The sequence below is a fragment of the Vicugna pacos genome, chromosome 3 (genome assembly GCF_048564905.1).
Source record: "Vicugna pacos chromosome 3, VicPac4, whole genome shotgun sequence".
Lineage (NCBI taxonomy): Eukaryota > Metazoa > Chordata > Mammalia > Artiodactyla > Camelidae > Vicugna > Vicugna pacos.
Window position 1 is genome coordinate 5,945,126 of NC_132989.1, and position 15,904 is coordinate 5,961,029.

General features: G+C 59.3%; 1 protein-coding gene across 7 annotated transcripts in view; it reads right to left on the minus strand.

Moving 5' to 3' along the window:
* The window catches only part of LOC140690923 (adhesion G protein-coupled receptor B1-like), a 124,389-nt gene that overhangs the window by 39,057 nt on the left and 69,428 nt on the right, over nt 1–15,904 (minus strand). For all 7 annotated transcript variants that reach the window (XR_012066285.1, XR_012066282.1, XR_012066294.1 and 4 more), the window contains 2 exons: nt 14,982–15,199; nt 13,081–13,878 (listed from right to left, as the gene is read on the minus strand). Coding sequence is in view for 2 of the 7 variants with exons in the window: in XM_072953151.1 (XP_072809252.1) it covers nt 13,081–13,698 (618 nt within the window). In the remaining 5 variants the exon portion in view is untranslated. The remainder of the gene's footprint in view (nt 1–13,080; nt 13,879–14,981; nt 15,200–15,904) is intronic.

Consider the following 15,904-nt stretch of genomic DNA (forward strand, 5'->3'; position numbering starts at 1 on the left):
GTGAACACCACACTCAGGACTGCACACCCCACCATCGACACACAGGGGGCCCACAGGTGTGGGGAAACACGGGGTCAAGATGCAGATTGACGTGGTCCCACAGGAGACCCCTGTGCCCTCAACTCTACCCTTGAAAGCTCCCCACACCCAGATGCCCCCTGCCCCTGCCACACCAGTGTATCCCGACCCTCAAGCACATGTCTGATGGTCCCACCACACAGGACCCCGCCCCAGCCCCCCAGACACCAGGGCCACCACTGGTCCAGCAGCAGCCAACAGTGCCCTTCAGCCAACATGGGAGAAATCGGGCTGGCCGCCTCTGACAGTGAGCTGGACACCCTTCCGCTTGCCCCCCTGGGCCTGCCCTCTCACTGCCCTCTCCAAGGAAACCAGGGACAGGGATGGGGCAAGGCTGTTAAAGGGCCCAGGACGTGCACTTGGTAAGGACCCCACGGAAGGAGATGGGCCTGGGTCCCGAGTGTCCCCCAGGACAGCTGCAACTGGCAGGGCTGGGGTCTGCCCAGGCAGGGACAGAGCACAGACTGGCATGACCCATGGGGCCACCCTGGGCCTGGCAATGGCACTCCGTGCCCCAGTCTCCTCAGCCAGGTGGGTCTAAAGGTGCCTGGAGTGGGTCAGGCTTTGAGAAAGAACCCAACAGACTGTGCGGAAAGGTCACACCCTCCACCAGCCAGTCTTAGTGTCTGCTCTGCCAGCTCAGTGAGGGTGCCAAGTGCCCACTAGTTAGGGAAACTCCAACCCAACTGAACAGGAGCCGCTTACAGGACTTCTCAGAGCCTTTATAGTTGCCATGCACGTCGACCCAGGAGAACAACACATGGTGGGTATGAACTCTGCCCTTCCTGGAGCCCACTGGGATCAGCGTCAGGCAGAACACCTCCTGAAATGTTGGCATAGCAGGATGAGCACGTGGAGGGTGTCTGGACCAGATCTGGCCTGTACGGACGTCCCTATGCTGGGCCTCACCTCCACCATTTTCAAGTGATGGTACAGCAGGTGATTTCTAAGGATCTAGCCACCTCTGACTTTTGTGCTCTATGTAACTCTGGGTTATTCATTTTTAAAATACAAACTGCAAAACACATGCAGCCACCATATGTGAAAGACCCAGCAAGCTGTCCGAGCAGAACCACAGGACTGAACTTCCTGGATGAGCTCCTGGCCTTCCTTAACCCCGGCACCAGTCCATCCTCCTGGGCCCGTCCTCCACACACCCACCCAAACATCTGGGAATTCTGCAAAGACACCCCGCCTTTCCCTCCCTAATGGCCCCGCTCCCAAGGCCCTCGCTGCCATCAGCCAGGCTGGTGAAGGGGTGTTGGCGATACGGAGCAGTGAGCCCTGTTGGGAAAAGTCACGTCATGTGTACATGTTGAGCCTATGTGCAAAAGTGTGTGTGTACCACTGGGGCTGAGGTAGGCCGGGGGTCTGTGCTGTGGGTCGAAACCTCTGACTCAGACTTTCCAGGACGAGCATGTCCCATGGCTGACAGTTGCACGTGGCTGGAAGAGGGGGCAGCCCCAAGTACGAAACGCGTGCATAATCACACACGAACGTGCACAACTGACTCCAGATGAGACACGGGGTCAGGGCTCAATGTGTGACCAGGGTCAGGACTCAAGAGTCTGACTAATGACCAGGACCAGGGCTCAGCCTGACGCTGGAATCTAGGCTCCATCAGACCAGGAACAGAGTCATGGATCCAAAGATTAACCACTGCTCAGATGATGGTCACATCACTGATGACTCTTAGCCCCCAATGGCCTCCTAAACACAAAAAATTCTGCAGACACGTGAGAACCTTTCTCATCCAAACACACACAGAGGCCCATGACAGCACAGACCCAATCTCTGGGCTCACTGGTGGACTTCCATAGTTGCTTCCATAGTTGCTGACACACAGCCCTACAAACTAGCCCCACGACCTTGCAGCCTCCCCCCACCCCAGCACCCATCCATCCTGCTCTCCAGTCGACTACTTGTCCTGGCCTCACGTTCCTCCTGTACCTTCTAACTTCCACACCTTTGCTCAAAGTATGTTTCTGCCTAAAGAGCTTCCTCCTGTTTTCTGCCAGAAAACCATGTTCTCCTCTAGGGTCAGCCACTGCGGGAGCCTCCCTGACCTCCCTGACTCATTTCCATCACTGCACCGCCCCCAGCATTAGGGACTTGCAACACTTACCCCTCGGCTCACAGGCTGGCCTGGGGACTGGTGGAACTAGGGATGAGAGAGGCAGATGGTGACAATGACACACAGCTCCTACCACACCCACCACAATGGACACCAAACCTCCAGGGGGTAGGCCCAGCCACCACCAGGCCCATCTGACCCATTGAGACCTGGTCACTAAGTTCTCTCCTGCCCTGTCCCCACAAATTCTGACCCTCCTCGCCTCTGGATGCTGGTCCCATTATGGGGCTTTTCCACAAACTCTTCCCTGTTACTACGTAGATCCCACCTCTCTGCTTCGCCGTGGCTGGGGGGACACCTGGCTCTGGGCACCCACGCAGGGCCCTGTGACTCTAAATCGCAGCCTGGTCAGTCCAGCCCGGTGCCCTGTGCCCCTGGTTCCCACTGCTGCAGCACCTGGCCTGGGCTGGTGCTACTGCCTGACAAGGAACTGGGCCCAGGGCCTCAGGAGCCCCCACGTCTGCTTCCCATCTGATCACTCGGGGCCTCACCCCGCTGCCCCTGTCCTTGGCAGTGCTCTTGCAAAGCTACACCATCTGCCTGTAACCTGGCCAGTGTTGGGGGACTGCCACACCCCTCTGGACCCCCAACCGTGGACTTCCCTGGGAGTGGTGGGAAGCCAGCTGGTTGGGACCCTGCCACCTCAGAGCCTCACCTGGGCAGGGAGACTGTGCAGGACAGATGGAGTAGGGGAGTCAGTGCCCCCGAACCTGAAGGCTGCACCCCTCCCCTGCTAGGCTGGCCTCCCCTCAAGCCCAAGGCCCCGAGGACACAAAGCACAGATGAACTTCCAGGTCACTCTCAGCCCACAGGCTACAGGTCTGGTTGGTGGTGCCCTGGGAGGGAGGGGGAGCTTTCAGGACACCTGCCCGCCCCACAAGCCTCACCCAACCATCACTGTGGGGCCCACCCTGTGCAGGGTACTCTGCGTACCCTGTTCCTGCAGAGACAGAGTTGGAGGAGGAGGAACTGAGACTCAGCATGGGGAAGGGACTGGCTCAGGCCCCCAAGCCCTGCTGTGTGGCCTTGGGCAGCTCCTGTCCCGCCTGAGCTGGGATGGGGAGCAGGGACTGAAGCCCAGTTCTAGATGCCCTGGTGGCCAGTCCAGCGTCCGGATGACCTCAGAGACCGCCTCCCTGGGCAGTCCACACTGAGCCTCTGCCAGGTGCTCCCAGGAATGGAAGATCAAAGGGGTGGGTGCAGGTATCAAGGACCTCCCATGCCCAGAAAGACCTCTGCAGCCCCCAGTCATGGCTGTGCCACTGGGGACACACGGTTATGTCAAAGGACAGAGGGCCAGAGGAGAGTCATGTAGAGATGGGCTGGGCTAGGTAGGAGACCCCTGGCCCGGCCTCACCATTATCTGGATGTTTGCATAGTTGATAAAGACACAGCAGATGTAGGCAGGGGCTCCCAGTAGGCGATTCCCTCCTCATCCAGCTCAGAGTGTCACAGGATGAGGCCTGGGGACACGGCGGGTCAGCTCTGTCTCCCGATTCTCAGGTGGGTGCCCACCTCCAGCACAGGAGTCCTACCAACGGATCCCAGGAAAAACCCCTGCGGTTGGAGCCCTTAGCGCCAGAAGCAGACACTTGCCCGGGGCCACATCCTAAGTGAGCCAGCCCAGGGGACAAGCCTGCCTAGGTTCCTTTCATTCAAAACATTTTCAAACAGATGCTCCAGGTCAGACACTGCACCAGGTCCTGGGACCTGGCAAGAGCCAAACCTTCAGGGACACACCTGCGAGGGGGAAGAGCCCTTTCCAATCCAGAGCCCTGGGGAAAACCAACAGCCTGGCAGGCCCTGCTCAACCCCACCCACGGTGGCAGGGGACCCGATGGCCTGGGTGTGCCGCAGCAGGCGCTGGGCAGCCTTGGGGCCCACTGACGTCAGGTGTCCACTTCCTTAAACACGGCCACAGCCTGTGACCCAGAACTCACTCCCAGGGAACCAGGCACAGGTGTGCACACACACGGCAGCGATGACCCTAGGGGACGGCCACAACCTTGTCACCCGACAGAAACCACAGGGCAGGATAGGACACCTGCTCCACCACGTGGTGAAGAATCAAAATGATGGAAAATAGGCTCGTACATGCAGACAAAAGGCCAGACAAGTCACACCATCCCGTGACTGGGTTTTCTTCACTTTACTTACCCAGATTTCCAATATGCTACCCAGACATGTATTGTTCTATACACAAAACACGGCAAGGGGGCAGCAACCACAGCTGGGAATGCACAGCCCCCACTGGGAGAGGAGCTGGGGGTGGCAGGGAACCCACAATACACTTGTTTTACAGAAAGAAAACAGAGGCTCAGAGAGGGTCACTTCCTGAATGTTGCACAGCAAACAAAAGTCCAAACCTGCAGGCACTCTTCAAATGAGAAGGGCAAAGGACATCAACGCACTGATGTGCCAAGCCCCTTCTGGGAGCCCACTCTGCCTTTTCCACACCTCCCATCACTCCACAGGGCTGCACGGGGATTAAGACATCACGTTCACAGCCAACTTCCCACTTAGTGGTCCTGCAAGCCCCACGGCTAGTGTGTTAACGTCTCTGTGCCTCAGTTTCCCACGTGTCAACGGGCGCCTCCGTGGGGCATCACAATAAAGGGCTTCAGGCAGGCGCTGGCTCCTGGTGAACTCTCAGGACACAGTGGTCCTGAGCCCCCGCCCATCTCACCTGTACAGCCCTGGCTTCAGGGCCTGGGCTGCCTGGGCATGGTCTGGGCCGTGGGTCCTGCGCTGACGCTCCTTGGACTAGCATCTCGAGGACAGAAGTCCCCCACGACACCCAGCCCTCAGTCCTCACCTGTGGCATTGTGCGGCCACCTCTCTGGCCAGGACCTCCTTCCAGAGCACAGCACTGAAGCTGTCCTCGTCACAGAGCTCACAGGGCTCTGCCAAGGCACCAGGGACATGAGTAGGGTGCGGACAGGAAGAGGGGTGGGGAGCTGGCAGCAGGGCCAGGAAGGCCAAGACCCCTCCAGGAAATCTACCGTCACAAGGGGGAGTCATTTCCCAGGAGAGCTGAGCCCCAAGCCCACCCAGTCTCTCAGGACGCCACTCCCCAGAGTCCAGCTATAGGGTGGGGGACCCTCACTGGGACACCGCCAGGTCCTGCATTGCTGGTGCTCATCTTGGGGGCTCAGGCTGACTGCTCTCCCAAAGAAGGGCCCCCAGCAGCCATACTCCCACTGCTGTGTGCCACCCTCACATGTGACACTGCATCTGCCCCCCTCCGACGCCCAGGCTGCCACTTCCACCCACTGCGGGATGCCGCCACGCACAGAGGACAAGGGATGGGGATGAGGAGGGTGCAGGTACAGGAGCCACAGGGATGCAGACACAGGGATGAAGGGGCAGGAAGCCATGAGAAGAAAGAAACTCAGACCCTGAGAGTGGGTGCCACGCTCAGCTTGACACAGGATAAAACAAATGTCTCACATGCACTCGTCCCCTCACCATCACCCCACTGCTCCTGGCACCCCAGGACACTGCAACGTCCCGGAATGAGCCCACACGGGCTCTCACCCCTCCCTCGTGGTTCATACCCATCAGGTCCCCCACCCACAGGTCCCTCGGCACGGCCCTGACCTGGGCACTGCTGCAGGAAGCAGTCTCGAGTTTCCACCCCATGGCCCTGGCACTCGGCGCCCTGTACGAAGGCCCACTGTACTCCCGTGTGCCCTGCTGCCACCCGGGGAGCAGCTGGCAGAGCACAGGCTCCACCTTGTCTTTCAGAGGATGACCCCTCCCAAGCACGGATCTGGGACACAGCAGCTTGGCTGTCAGGAGGCGAATGTGGGCCTACACGGGATTAGTAATGGGGTGTGACACAGAGGCTGGCCGGGAAGGGAGGGACAGAGATGCCAGGGAAGTTGGGGTCTAGTGCCCACCCCACTTCCCCCTGGAGGCTCGGTGCCCTCCAGCTCTGTCTACAGGCAGCTGGGCCAGGGTCTCCACTGGCTTTGTGTCCAGGTCCCCAGTGTGGGGGCTGGAAACAGAGCGGGAGCCCCAGCTAGGTCTAAAGAGTGAAAGAATGAATGAAGGAAAGACACCCCCGCCCATCCCAGCACTGCCTTACACAACAGGGTGACGGGGGTGAGGATGGTGCTCGGGCTCTCTTTCCTGGGCACAGGTCCTCACACCCGTGGCCCTCCGTCCAGTTTGCTCTGAGCATCAGTCTCCTCCTCATCCTGCTCCTGCCCCAGCCATGACCTGTGTGCTCGTTCTCCCACGCCCCCCAGGGACAGCACGAGTGATCAAGGTCTCACAGCTGCTGGCTGAGCACCAGGCTGAGCCTCCCCGACACCCAGCAGACTGGCTGCTGAGGGCCTCTAGGCCCCTCCGGCCACCCTCCTTCAGCCCTCTCCTGGGTCTTCTCCATCCTGGCCCTCTCCCCTCAACAGTAATAACCTCATGCCCCCAAAGACCTGAGCCCCTTTGTAGCCCCAGTGACATGGGACACGATGAGGGACAGCCTCTAAGTACTGGGGAGCCATTGAGGAGTGAAGAGCGGAGAGGCCTCACATCTGGGGCCAGCACTCCAGGCCACGCTGATGGGCTGGGGAAGAGGCTGCTTCACCCAGGCTTTCTGTCCAAAGGCCACATTTAAGGTTCCCAGATCACTCCCTCTGCGAGGGACCCTGGTGCCATCATCCTATTTATTCTCAGGGTCGCCCTGAGGCCCTCACCCTCCCAGCAAAGCAGGGTCAGGGCAAAGTCAACAAGGGCACGCAGCCTCACCAAGCACCTACCGTGGGCCAGGTTCAGGCCGGGCCAGGCACCCTGCATGTGCTGACATGGCACCCATGTACCAGGAACCAAGGAGATGGCACTGCCAAGGCCCACCTCTGGGACCCATGCTAGACCTGGGCCACTGCCACATGCCACCTACTCCCCCAGGGCTGGAGCAGGGGAGCTGGGCTGCCTGAGGGAAGGTCACACCTGGCCCGGCAAGAGGGTCCCCAATGCCTCTTGGAGCCTCGCTTCTCTGTGGCCCCGGCGAGCAGACCCATCTCCTGGGATGAGAACGAGGACTGGGTAGAGCCCAGAGGGTGGGCTCTGGAGCCGAAGGACTCACTGCCATGGGCCCGTCTAGTACATCCCACCCCGGCCTCACACCCCTCATCTGAGGACGGACTGATACCTGAAATGGTGGGAGATGACAGGTGTGGGCACACTGCTGGGATCAGAGTTGATCCCAGGGAACCCACTTTGATGGCCAGCAGGTGCAGTGTCCAGGTGCTCTCCTCTGGAGAGGTCTGCTGGACAGATGCAGAGTCCCCTCCCAGCGGTCCCCGTGCCTGTGCTGGGAACTGACCATCAAGGGGGTCTGATGAATGAACTGGACGCTAGGAAGGAACACCCCTAACTCCCCCAATTTGGAAGGCGGGGCTCCTTCTCCCTGCTGAGTGATGTGGCAACCAAGAACTCCACAACCCCCACGCCCTTGCAGAAACTTCTCTCCTCTCACAGAGCCCACCCTCCTACGGGTCCCACTTTCCCCTGAACCCAGAGGCAGAGCGCCCCTCTGCCAGACAAGGGACGGGTAGGAGGAGTGGCTCCAACCTTACTGGGGTGGGCGTGCACCATGCTTCACCCCTGAGCTCCCAGCTGTGCAGCAGAGGCCCAGGGAGGACTTGCCAGCGAGGGCCATAGGACAGGAGCAGGGCTGAGCTCTGCATGGACCCTGACTATGGGGGGGCCGAGGGCCCTGGTTCTGAGCCCCGTCCTGGGTCTGGGCGCGATGCCTTGTGATCCCACAAAGGAGGCTCCTCTCTTTCATTGTTCAGCTAGGAAGACACGAGCCTGCCCACAGGAAGCAATACCCTCATTCCCACGTTGAGGAGGGGGCCGAGTGGGACTGGGCCCCATGCTCTTCAAGGAAGGTTGCTCCCCTCAAGGTTGGCTCTCTGGGGAGCATCCTGAGCAAGGGATGCCCCTGCTCTGTGCTGGTCATCTCAGTACACAGAAGCCTTGAGTCTCAGTCCACCCAGGAACCAAATGTTCACTCCACCTACAGCAGAGACAACTGAGGCTCAGAGGGGTGGTCCAGACAGCCAGGAGGGTCTGCCCTGGAGATGGCGTGGAGGCCCAAGTCTCAGAAAACAGGTGAAGCCAGGGTCTCAAGGATACTGCACAAATAGGACTTCACTTTGAACTGGGAATGTCGTGGCAGCACCCTGGGGGCCAGGGCGCAGGAGAAGGGGAGAATATCAGGGCCAGGGGGAAGGCCGGGAGCCCCAGAACTGCCTCCATGCCCTCGGGACAGGGCAGTAGAGCGGCTCTGAAGGTATGACAGCCGAGGCTGCCCAGAAAGGGGGCCTTCATTGCTGCCACTTCGCTCGGGTGACCTCAACAGCCCCATGACCACACCCATTTGGCAGATGCAGACAGAGGCCAAGTTATCCACCAGGCTGACAAGGAGAGGAGCTGGGATCAAACTCAGGATCAGATTCCAAGTGCTCTGCTCACTGGCCCCCACACTAACACTGCCTGCCAAAACTGACCACAGGGTCCCCCGCCTGGCACTTTACACCTCAGTGGTCTCCCTGCTGAGCCATCCCACCCCATCATGCTGAGACAAAGGGACCGAGGCCTGGGGTCCAGGAGACAGCACTGGTAGCAGGGCCAGGGTGGGCACGTCCTGCCCATCCCCCTTTGCTGCCCCAGCCCAGGTCCCAAGTGGAAGCCTGAGTGACGTGGAAACTGGCAGTGGGTGGGAAAGAGAGGATGCTCCTTGGTTCCCATGGCAACAGCTGCAGCGCTCAGTCTTTCAGGATAGACTCAGGTTAGGCCTCAGCTGCTACAACACCCATTATTTCCGGGATGGTTACATTGGTGACCCAGGAAATGAGAATGTGGTGGGAGGAGGGGGCGGAGAGGAGGGATCAGATCAGGAAAGGCCAGGCAGGGGGCCGCCGGCTCAGAGGAAAGACTGCCCCCCAAGCCTAGACATGACCCTGGTCACACACTGAGCCTTGATCTTCAACACAGACTGACCTCGGACCCTGCTCACAGGGTGCCTAGCCCCCATCACAGACAAGCCCTGATCCCGGTCACAGACCGCCCACCGACCTTGGCCGCATTCCCACCACAGAGGGACACTCAGTGAGTGGTGGCTGCTCCCCATCACGTACTGAGCCCTGATCCCAAAAACAGACTGCCCCCTGATCTTGGCCGCGCTCCCACCAGAGGGACACTCGGAGTGGTGGCTGCTCTGTATGTAATCATTGTTGTATCTTTAACGTGTGTCCCACTCACACCTCACACCTCACACCTGACAAATGTCATTCAGACGAACGCATCCACAATGGGGGACTGTCCGCAAGGACTCCTGGGGCCCGCAGTACTGGGCAGAGGTTCTCAGGACCCCCTTTGCTGGATGGCCACAGGGCTTCTGGGATGGGTGGGCTATGAGGGGGCAGCAGAGGAGTGGGAAAGGCTGGGGGGTGGGCTGCCCCTCCAGGCCCAGAAGGAAGCAGCCATTCTTCCCTGGCTCAATGCCCTCACTTTCTGGAAGCCTCATTTCCATCTCATTACCAGATGAACGGAGTCAATTAAAGGTGGTCAGGCAGCCTTGGCCACTCAGGAGAGAGGGCACATGGTGAGGGGGCTCCCAGCTTCCTTCCCACCCTGACGGCCCAGCCTGGAGGCTGTGGCCTCCCTGGCCCCTGTGGCCCCAGTCGGCCGGGATGAGGCCCTGTGAGAGGCCTGTATCCTGCTAGGCCTTCCTGCTTCCTGGGCAGAGCTCTCCCCAGCCCAGCAGGTGGAGCAGCAGAGGCAATGGGTCAGCCCGTCCATTCCTGCCCTGCTCTCGACTACCAGGCTGGTTCCCCAGGCATCCAGGGCGTGGTCCAGAGCCTCTGAAGTTAGGGCCTGTCCTGGGGCAAGGGGACTCCTCCTCAGCCCCCTGCATGGATGTGCATATGAGGACCACAGGGGACAGGATCTCTCTTTGAATTCCCCCACACAGTCCCCAGTTCCCCCCATGGGTCCTGACTTGGCCCATCTCGCCAGAAGCAGCAAAATACAAAGAGGCTATCAGGAGAGGGAGCAGAACGTGGAGCTGACAGGCCGGCGAAGCAGGAGGGCTGCTGCAGAGGTGCCGTCAGGAGGGGACGGAGGTGGAGGAGAGGGGACAGCTGCTCTGGCCCAAGAAACACTTGCCAGCAAGATGCGTGATGTGGCCATGTGGCATTGGGACAGACCGGGCAGGGCTGAAAACGGCCCAAGTGTTGGCCTGGGCCTCCTGCTGACTCCCACCTGGGCTGCAGATGGAGGGACACATGTGACCCACCCTCCCCTAACCAGTGTGAGGGGTGAAGCTCCCTGGCACACGCTCAGCCAGCAAGATCTTGGGCCAGGCACCAGCCTGGCTCAGCTGTGTGTATTCTGAATGACTGCTGGACCTCTCTGGTCTGCAGCCACCCTACCCTGACATACATGCATACACATATATACACCCTCCTAGCAGAGTGCTGTGCAGGAGACATCCCAGGCAGAACCCACCAGGTAACAAGAGCTGGTTCTGCCCTGTCTCCCCCTTAGAAGCTGTGTAACTCTGGATGCTGCCTTAACCTCTCTGTGCCTCATTCAACTACATAAGTATTCATCCAGGGCCTCCTATGTGCCGGGTTTCATCAGCCAGCAGGGCAAACTCCTCTGCCTTGTTGGGGGCTACATCGTGGCAGGACAGAGAATAAGGGTACAGGAATTACCCGGTGTTCACAGGTGACGCCATGTGGGAAGTGAAAAAATAGGGTGTGGAGAGAGGCGGCTGGGGCTGCTGCCACTTGAAGCAGCACGGTCAGGGAGTCAAGATGGCCAGGGCAGGAACAAGCTGAGGGAGGGAGCCCTGTGGGCGTGTGGGGAAGTGTGTTCCAGCCCAGGGAACAGCCTGTGCAAAGGCCCTGCACAGGTGGCTGCCTCGCTGAGGACCCATCCCCGGGCTGCTGGGAGGAGTAAACTGGTTGACAGGCGGTGCTTCCTGCACAAAGGAGACACTCAGACGCAGCTGCTGTCACCACCACCAAGATGATGTTTACTCCCAAGGTCTCAGAGCATCAAGGCCTTCAGGGTCCCAGGCACCCGAATGGGGGTCTGAGCTGCCCCTGGGACTGGGTGACCGTGTCCTGTCCTGCAGCCGAGCTCCCCGCTTTACATCGTGGCAGCCCCAGCCCTCAGGACCTGCCAGCCGTCTTCCCCCAAGGCCCCCAGCCCTGCCACACAGCCTCGACACGCGCTTTGTCACAACTGCTGAAATTGGCCCACATACGCACTCACACACGGTGGATGCGAGCACCTCCCACGCTCGCTCACATGCACAGAAGAACGCAATGCACACACGTACATACTGATGTGCTGGAAGGGGGCAGGCGAGACCATGTGCACACACGTGCCCCATGCACTGCACACATGCACACACACCCTTTGTGCACACAACACCCTGCGGGAAGGAGGGGAGCTCCCCCAGCCAAGGGGACAGTGACCTCCGCCTTGCCCAGCCCAAAGATCTGCCCTCCAGGCCTCCCACCCCAGCGCTGGGGCCCTGATACACGGATACAAGACCGGGATTTTCTGATGTTTCCTGGATGCCACACCTGCACCCTCGTCCCGGGGCTCTGGCCACCTCTTCGCTCCTCTCCTGTAACTCGCTGCCTCAACACGCATCTAACCTAGGGTCCTCGGCCCGGGGGCCACGAATAGAAACAGGTCCAGGATAACCAGCTTCCTTTGCAACCCCACGTAGCTTATTCTGTGCCTCTACAGATGCTATTCTGTGGGATCCATCAGTGCCACTGGCTCGGGAGAGGCCAAGCACCCTAGACCATGTCACCTGGCCCCGTGATGACCTGCTGGCATGAATGCTCAGCCCACACTGGCCCCTGCTGCCCTCCCTGCCCTGGCTAAGTTCCAACCCTCCCTCAACATCCTGGGCTTCCTGCAAAAGGGGGATCCCCTCCAAGTGTCTGCAGGGCTCCCAACCTGCCCTGCTGCCATGGAGGCGTGCCCGGGGTCCTGCACAGGTACTCCTCTCACCAAGGAAAGCAAACTGCTAAGAAGGTGGACTGTGCCCCAGTCGCTCCTTGCTGGGATCTCCCCAGCACACTCATACAGCTGCATTTCCCTATGATGGTCACAAGGCTTGCCTGTACCTCTTCCAGAATCTTAACCACAGCCCCATGACAAGGCACCCCTGACTCCAGATTGCATGCAGTCCCAACACCAGGGACCCCCTGACCCGGCACCTGACACCCGCTTCTTGTGTTTAGGTGTTAATGCCTCCTCCCTCCCCCAACCTAGAAGTCAGCTGCAGGACACAAAAGAATTTCCAGTGCCTCTTCAATGTTCCTCGTCCCTCAAGCAGAACACCTACTGGGAGCTGGGGAACTAGCTGCAGGGTAAGGATTTGGGCGACCACAACACATACAACCCCCAAACTGCATCTCCTGAACACACTATCCGACAGCCCACTCTCCTCATTTCGTCCCTACGACAAAGGAGGCCCCCGTAGACACTGCCACAGGCAACAACAGTGTGCTGGCCCATCAGAATAGTCCTACCTGCAAAAGAGGAGGGACCTTTCCGTAGCAAGGAATGAAAAACTCCCTCATCCAGGGAGAAACCAGGCCCATCCTTCCCTGAACAGTCAGAAAGCACCTCCCAGTGTGCTGCACAACGCCCGGCCCTGGGGGCCACAGGCAAGCACCCCAGGTCCCTAATATCACAATACAACGGGCTTCCCCGAGGGAGCCCGCAGAGACGGGAGGCCAGGGCAGGCCTGAAGCGGAGACCCTCTCCCCCCTGACCTCAGCCCAGAGACCTGCCCCCTGGGCCTCTCCCCGCCGGTCACTCACCTGGAGCGCATCCCGGCCCTGGTCCCGGGTCAGGCTGGTGAGGCAGCTCTCAGGGCCACCGGGCATGTCGCTGGGGTTGCAGTTGCCCCTGACCAGGTGCTCCACGGAGAAGTAGTCGCTGGGGTGGGAGGGCCCCGCCCTGGGGCCCTGGGTCATCGTCCTGGGGCGGCTGCTGCCCCTCCATCTGCAGGAACTGCTTGCTGGCCTGCAGGAGGCCCAAGGGCCCCGAGGGGTCGCAGAGCCTCGGCACCTCGTCAAAGCTCTCCAGGCCCAGGGAGGTGCGCGCGGGTTACAGGAAGAAGTCCAGCTAGCAGATGCGGACGTGGGCCGGGCTGCTGCAGGCGGGGCTGCCTCTCCCACCTTCACATAGCGCGCGTGGTGGTGCGGGTCCAGGTTGCACAGGGTCCAGGAGCACCGCGAGGCACTGGTGGGGAACCCGGCAGCCGCCAAGAAGTACCTGAAGAACGTGCCCGGCACCAGCACGGGGCGCGGCCCGGCCCCGGGACCCACGTCCGCCCCCGAGGCCGCACTTGGCTGGCTCCCCAGCAGCAGCAGCAGCAGCAGCAGCAGCGGACTGAGAATCCACAGGGCACCCGGGGCAGCGGCCTGGCCGCTCATCCTTGCCGGGCTGGGGGGGGGGGGGGCGCCGGGGTTCTGCGGGCTGGACAGGCAGGTGTGGGCCAGGTCGAAGGTCTCTGAGCGAAGGCAGGAGGAAGAGAGGGCTTCAGGCGACCAAGGGGGCAGCTGTGGCTCCTAACATCCGGGACCCGGACGCCGGCCTGGGGCTGCCAGCAGCGGCTGGAAGAGAAAGCAGAAGAGAGGGCTGTCAGCCCCGCGGGGAGGCTGGGACTCGAGCATGCTGGGGGCAGTGCCCACCCCGAGCTTGGGGCCTTGAAACAGGCCCTGGCTTTGCTCTCAAGCACCTGCTCTATGCACCTGTCTTGTTACCTGCCAGTGTGTTCACCTGCAGGGGCAGGAGGGGCAGGAAGCCAGGGGCCCGGGCACCTCTCCCACCTAGGCCTGGGTGGGAGTAGTGGGCAGCCCCGGCCAGGGCCACCGGCCACATGGGCCTCGGCTGGGCCCATCTGGGGACACAAACTGGCACAGCCCCCCTGCTCTAGGCCTGACTGGAAGCCCTGTGGTGGCCGTGGGGGTCATTCCCATTCTGGGCCTCTGTGGCCTCTCTGACCTCACCCCTCCCCAAGCCCATCTTTCAGGGAAGGATCTCCAAACCCAGTGACAGGGGGATGGAAGACAGGGGAGCAGAGAACAAAAAGTCATCCTACCCATCCCACAGCCTCCCTCCAGCCCCAGTCTCTGAACCTCAGCCCATGTGGGTGCAGAGACCCCTCCCATCTTGGCCTCCTCACATCAAGAATGACCTGTTCTTTGGGGGATGAGGGTGGAGACAGACCCCGGTCTCTGGCTGTGACTGACAGTCAACTGTGCCCTCGCAGCGCCCACCCACCCTGTCCCCTGTCACAGTGTGCTTCGGGTGCCCCCTTCAGCCTCCCACTTGCACTCCTGCCAGGAAGCTCCCTCCTTCCTTTACCCCCCACCCACAGTCTCCTGGAGCCACTGGGTCCAGGCTTCTGCCTGGACTGACCCCTGCATCCTGCCTTGGCCTGGCCAGCACTGTTACCCTCCCCCCCACTTCACGGTGAGGAAACCGAGGCTCAGATGAGCCCACGTTGAGGAGGCAGGAGTACTCACACGTCAACCCCGAAGACTGACCCCAATCTCGTGTCCCTGGGGTCTCCTGCCCTGCTGCAGGAGAGGGTGCTGGCTGTGTGCCGCCTGCTCACACCCATGGGAGGGGGGCAGCTCCCGGCCCAGGTGAGCGGGGATGCAGCAGAGCTCTCCTGGCCTCAAGAAGCCAGCACCGCCCTTTCCGGACTTACCCCCGCGTGTATCCTGGGAAGTTCTGCCTGAGCCCAGCTGGCCAGCTACACAAGGTCGGTCACTCCTCTGCCGTCCCCTCCTGGGGTCCTTCCTGACAGGCCTTGTTGGCAGAGTAAGAGCTGGGAGTGGGTGGCATCTGTGTTAAGGCACTCTGAACATCTTCTTTCTTTTCTAATTGTCAGGCAGTGACTTCATGAAGTTGATATTTCTGAGTAATCTACGAAAAAAGAAAAGATAAACCTTCACAAATCCTGTTCGTCGAGTCAGAGGTCCTATTAAGAATGGGAGAAAAAAAAAATCTTGAGAATAAAAATCGAATTCAAACCCCAGGAGTATGCTACTTTATAGTATAATGTGCAAATATCTAACTTTCTAGTCTTGGAGTGGCCCATTTAGGACTCTAACTGAACCAGGGTCATTCACTTTTTTTTTCACTTATTTATTTTAAAAGTTGCTATGCACCTGAATTAGGTGTATCCACTACACAAAAGATAACATAAACATATAAACAGTAATAATTTACACTAGAAATTGACAAGTTTAACTCTACACAAAGTATTTAAAACAAAATGACGATGAAACCACTATACATTAACTCATGGGTCGCAATAAAAATTCATTAACTAAGAGTATCTAGTGAGTAAAGAAGAAATGCCAATTAAGCTAAGATAAAACCGAGAATAGAAGTACAAAAAGGAATGTCATAGAAAGAAACAATAGATGTTTAAGAAAAAACCCAATTAGTCTTTGGAAAGACTAATAAAGTAGAATAATCCCTTCTTAATAAGAAAAAAGAGAAGCACAAATAACACATTAACAGGTTAACAGATCAAAGAAGGAAAATTATGTGATCATCTCAATACACAGAGAAAGAGAAACTATTTGATAAAATAACAGCACCCGGTCTTTACAAAAGTAAAAA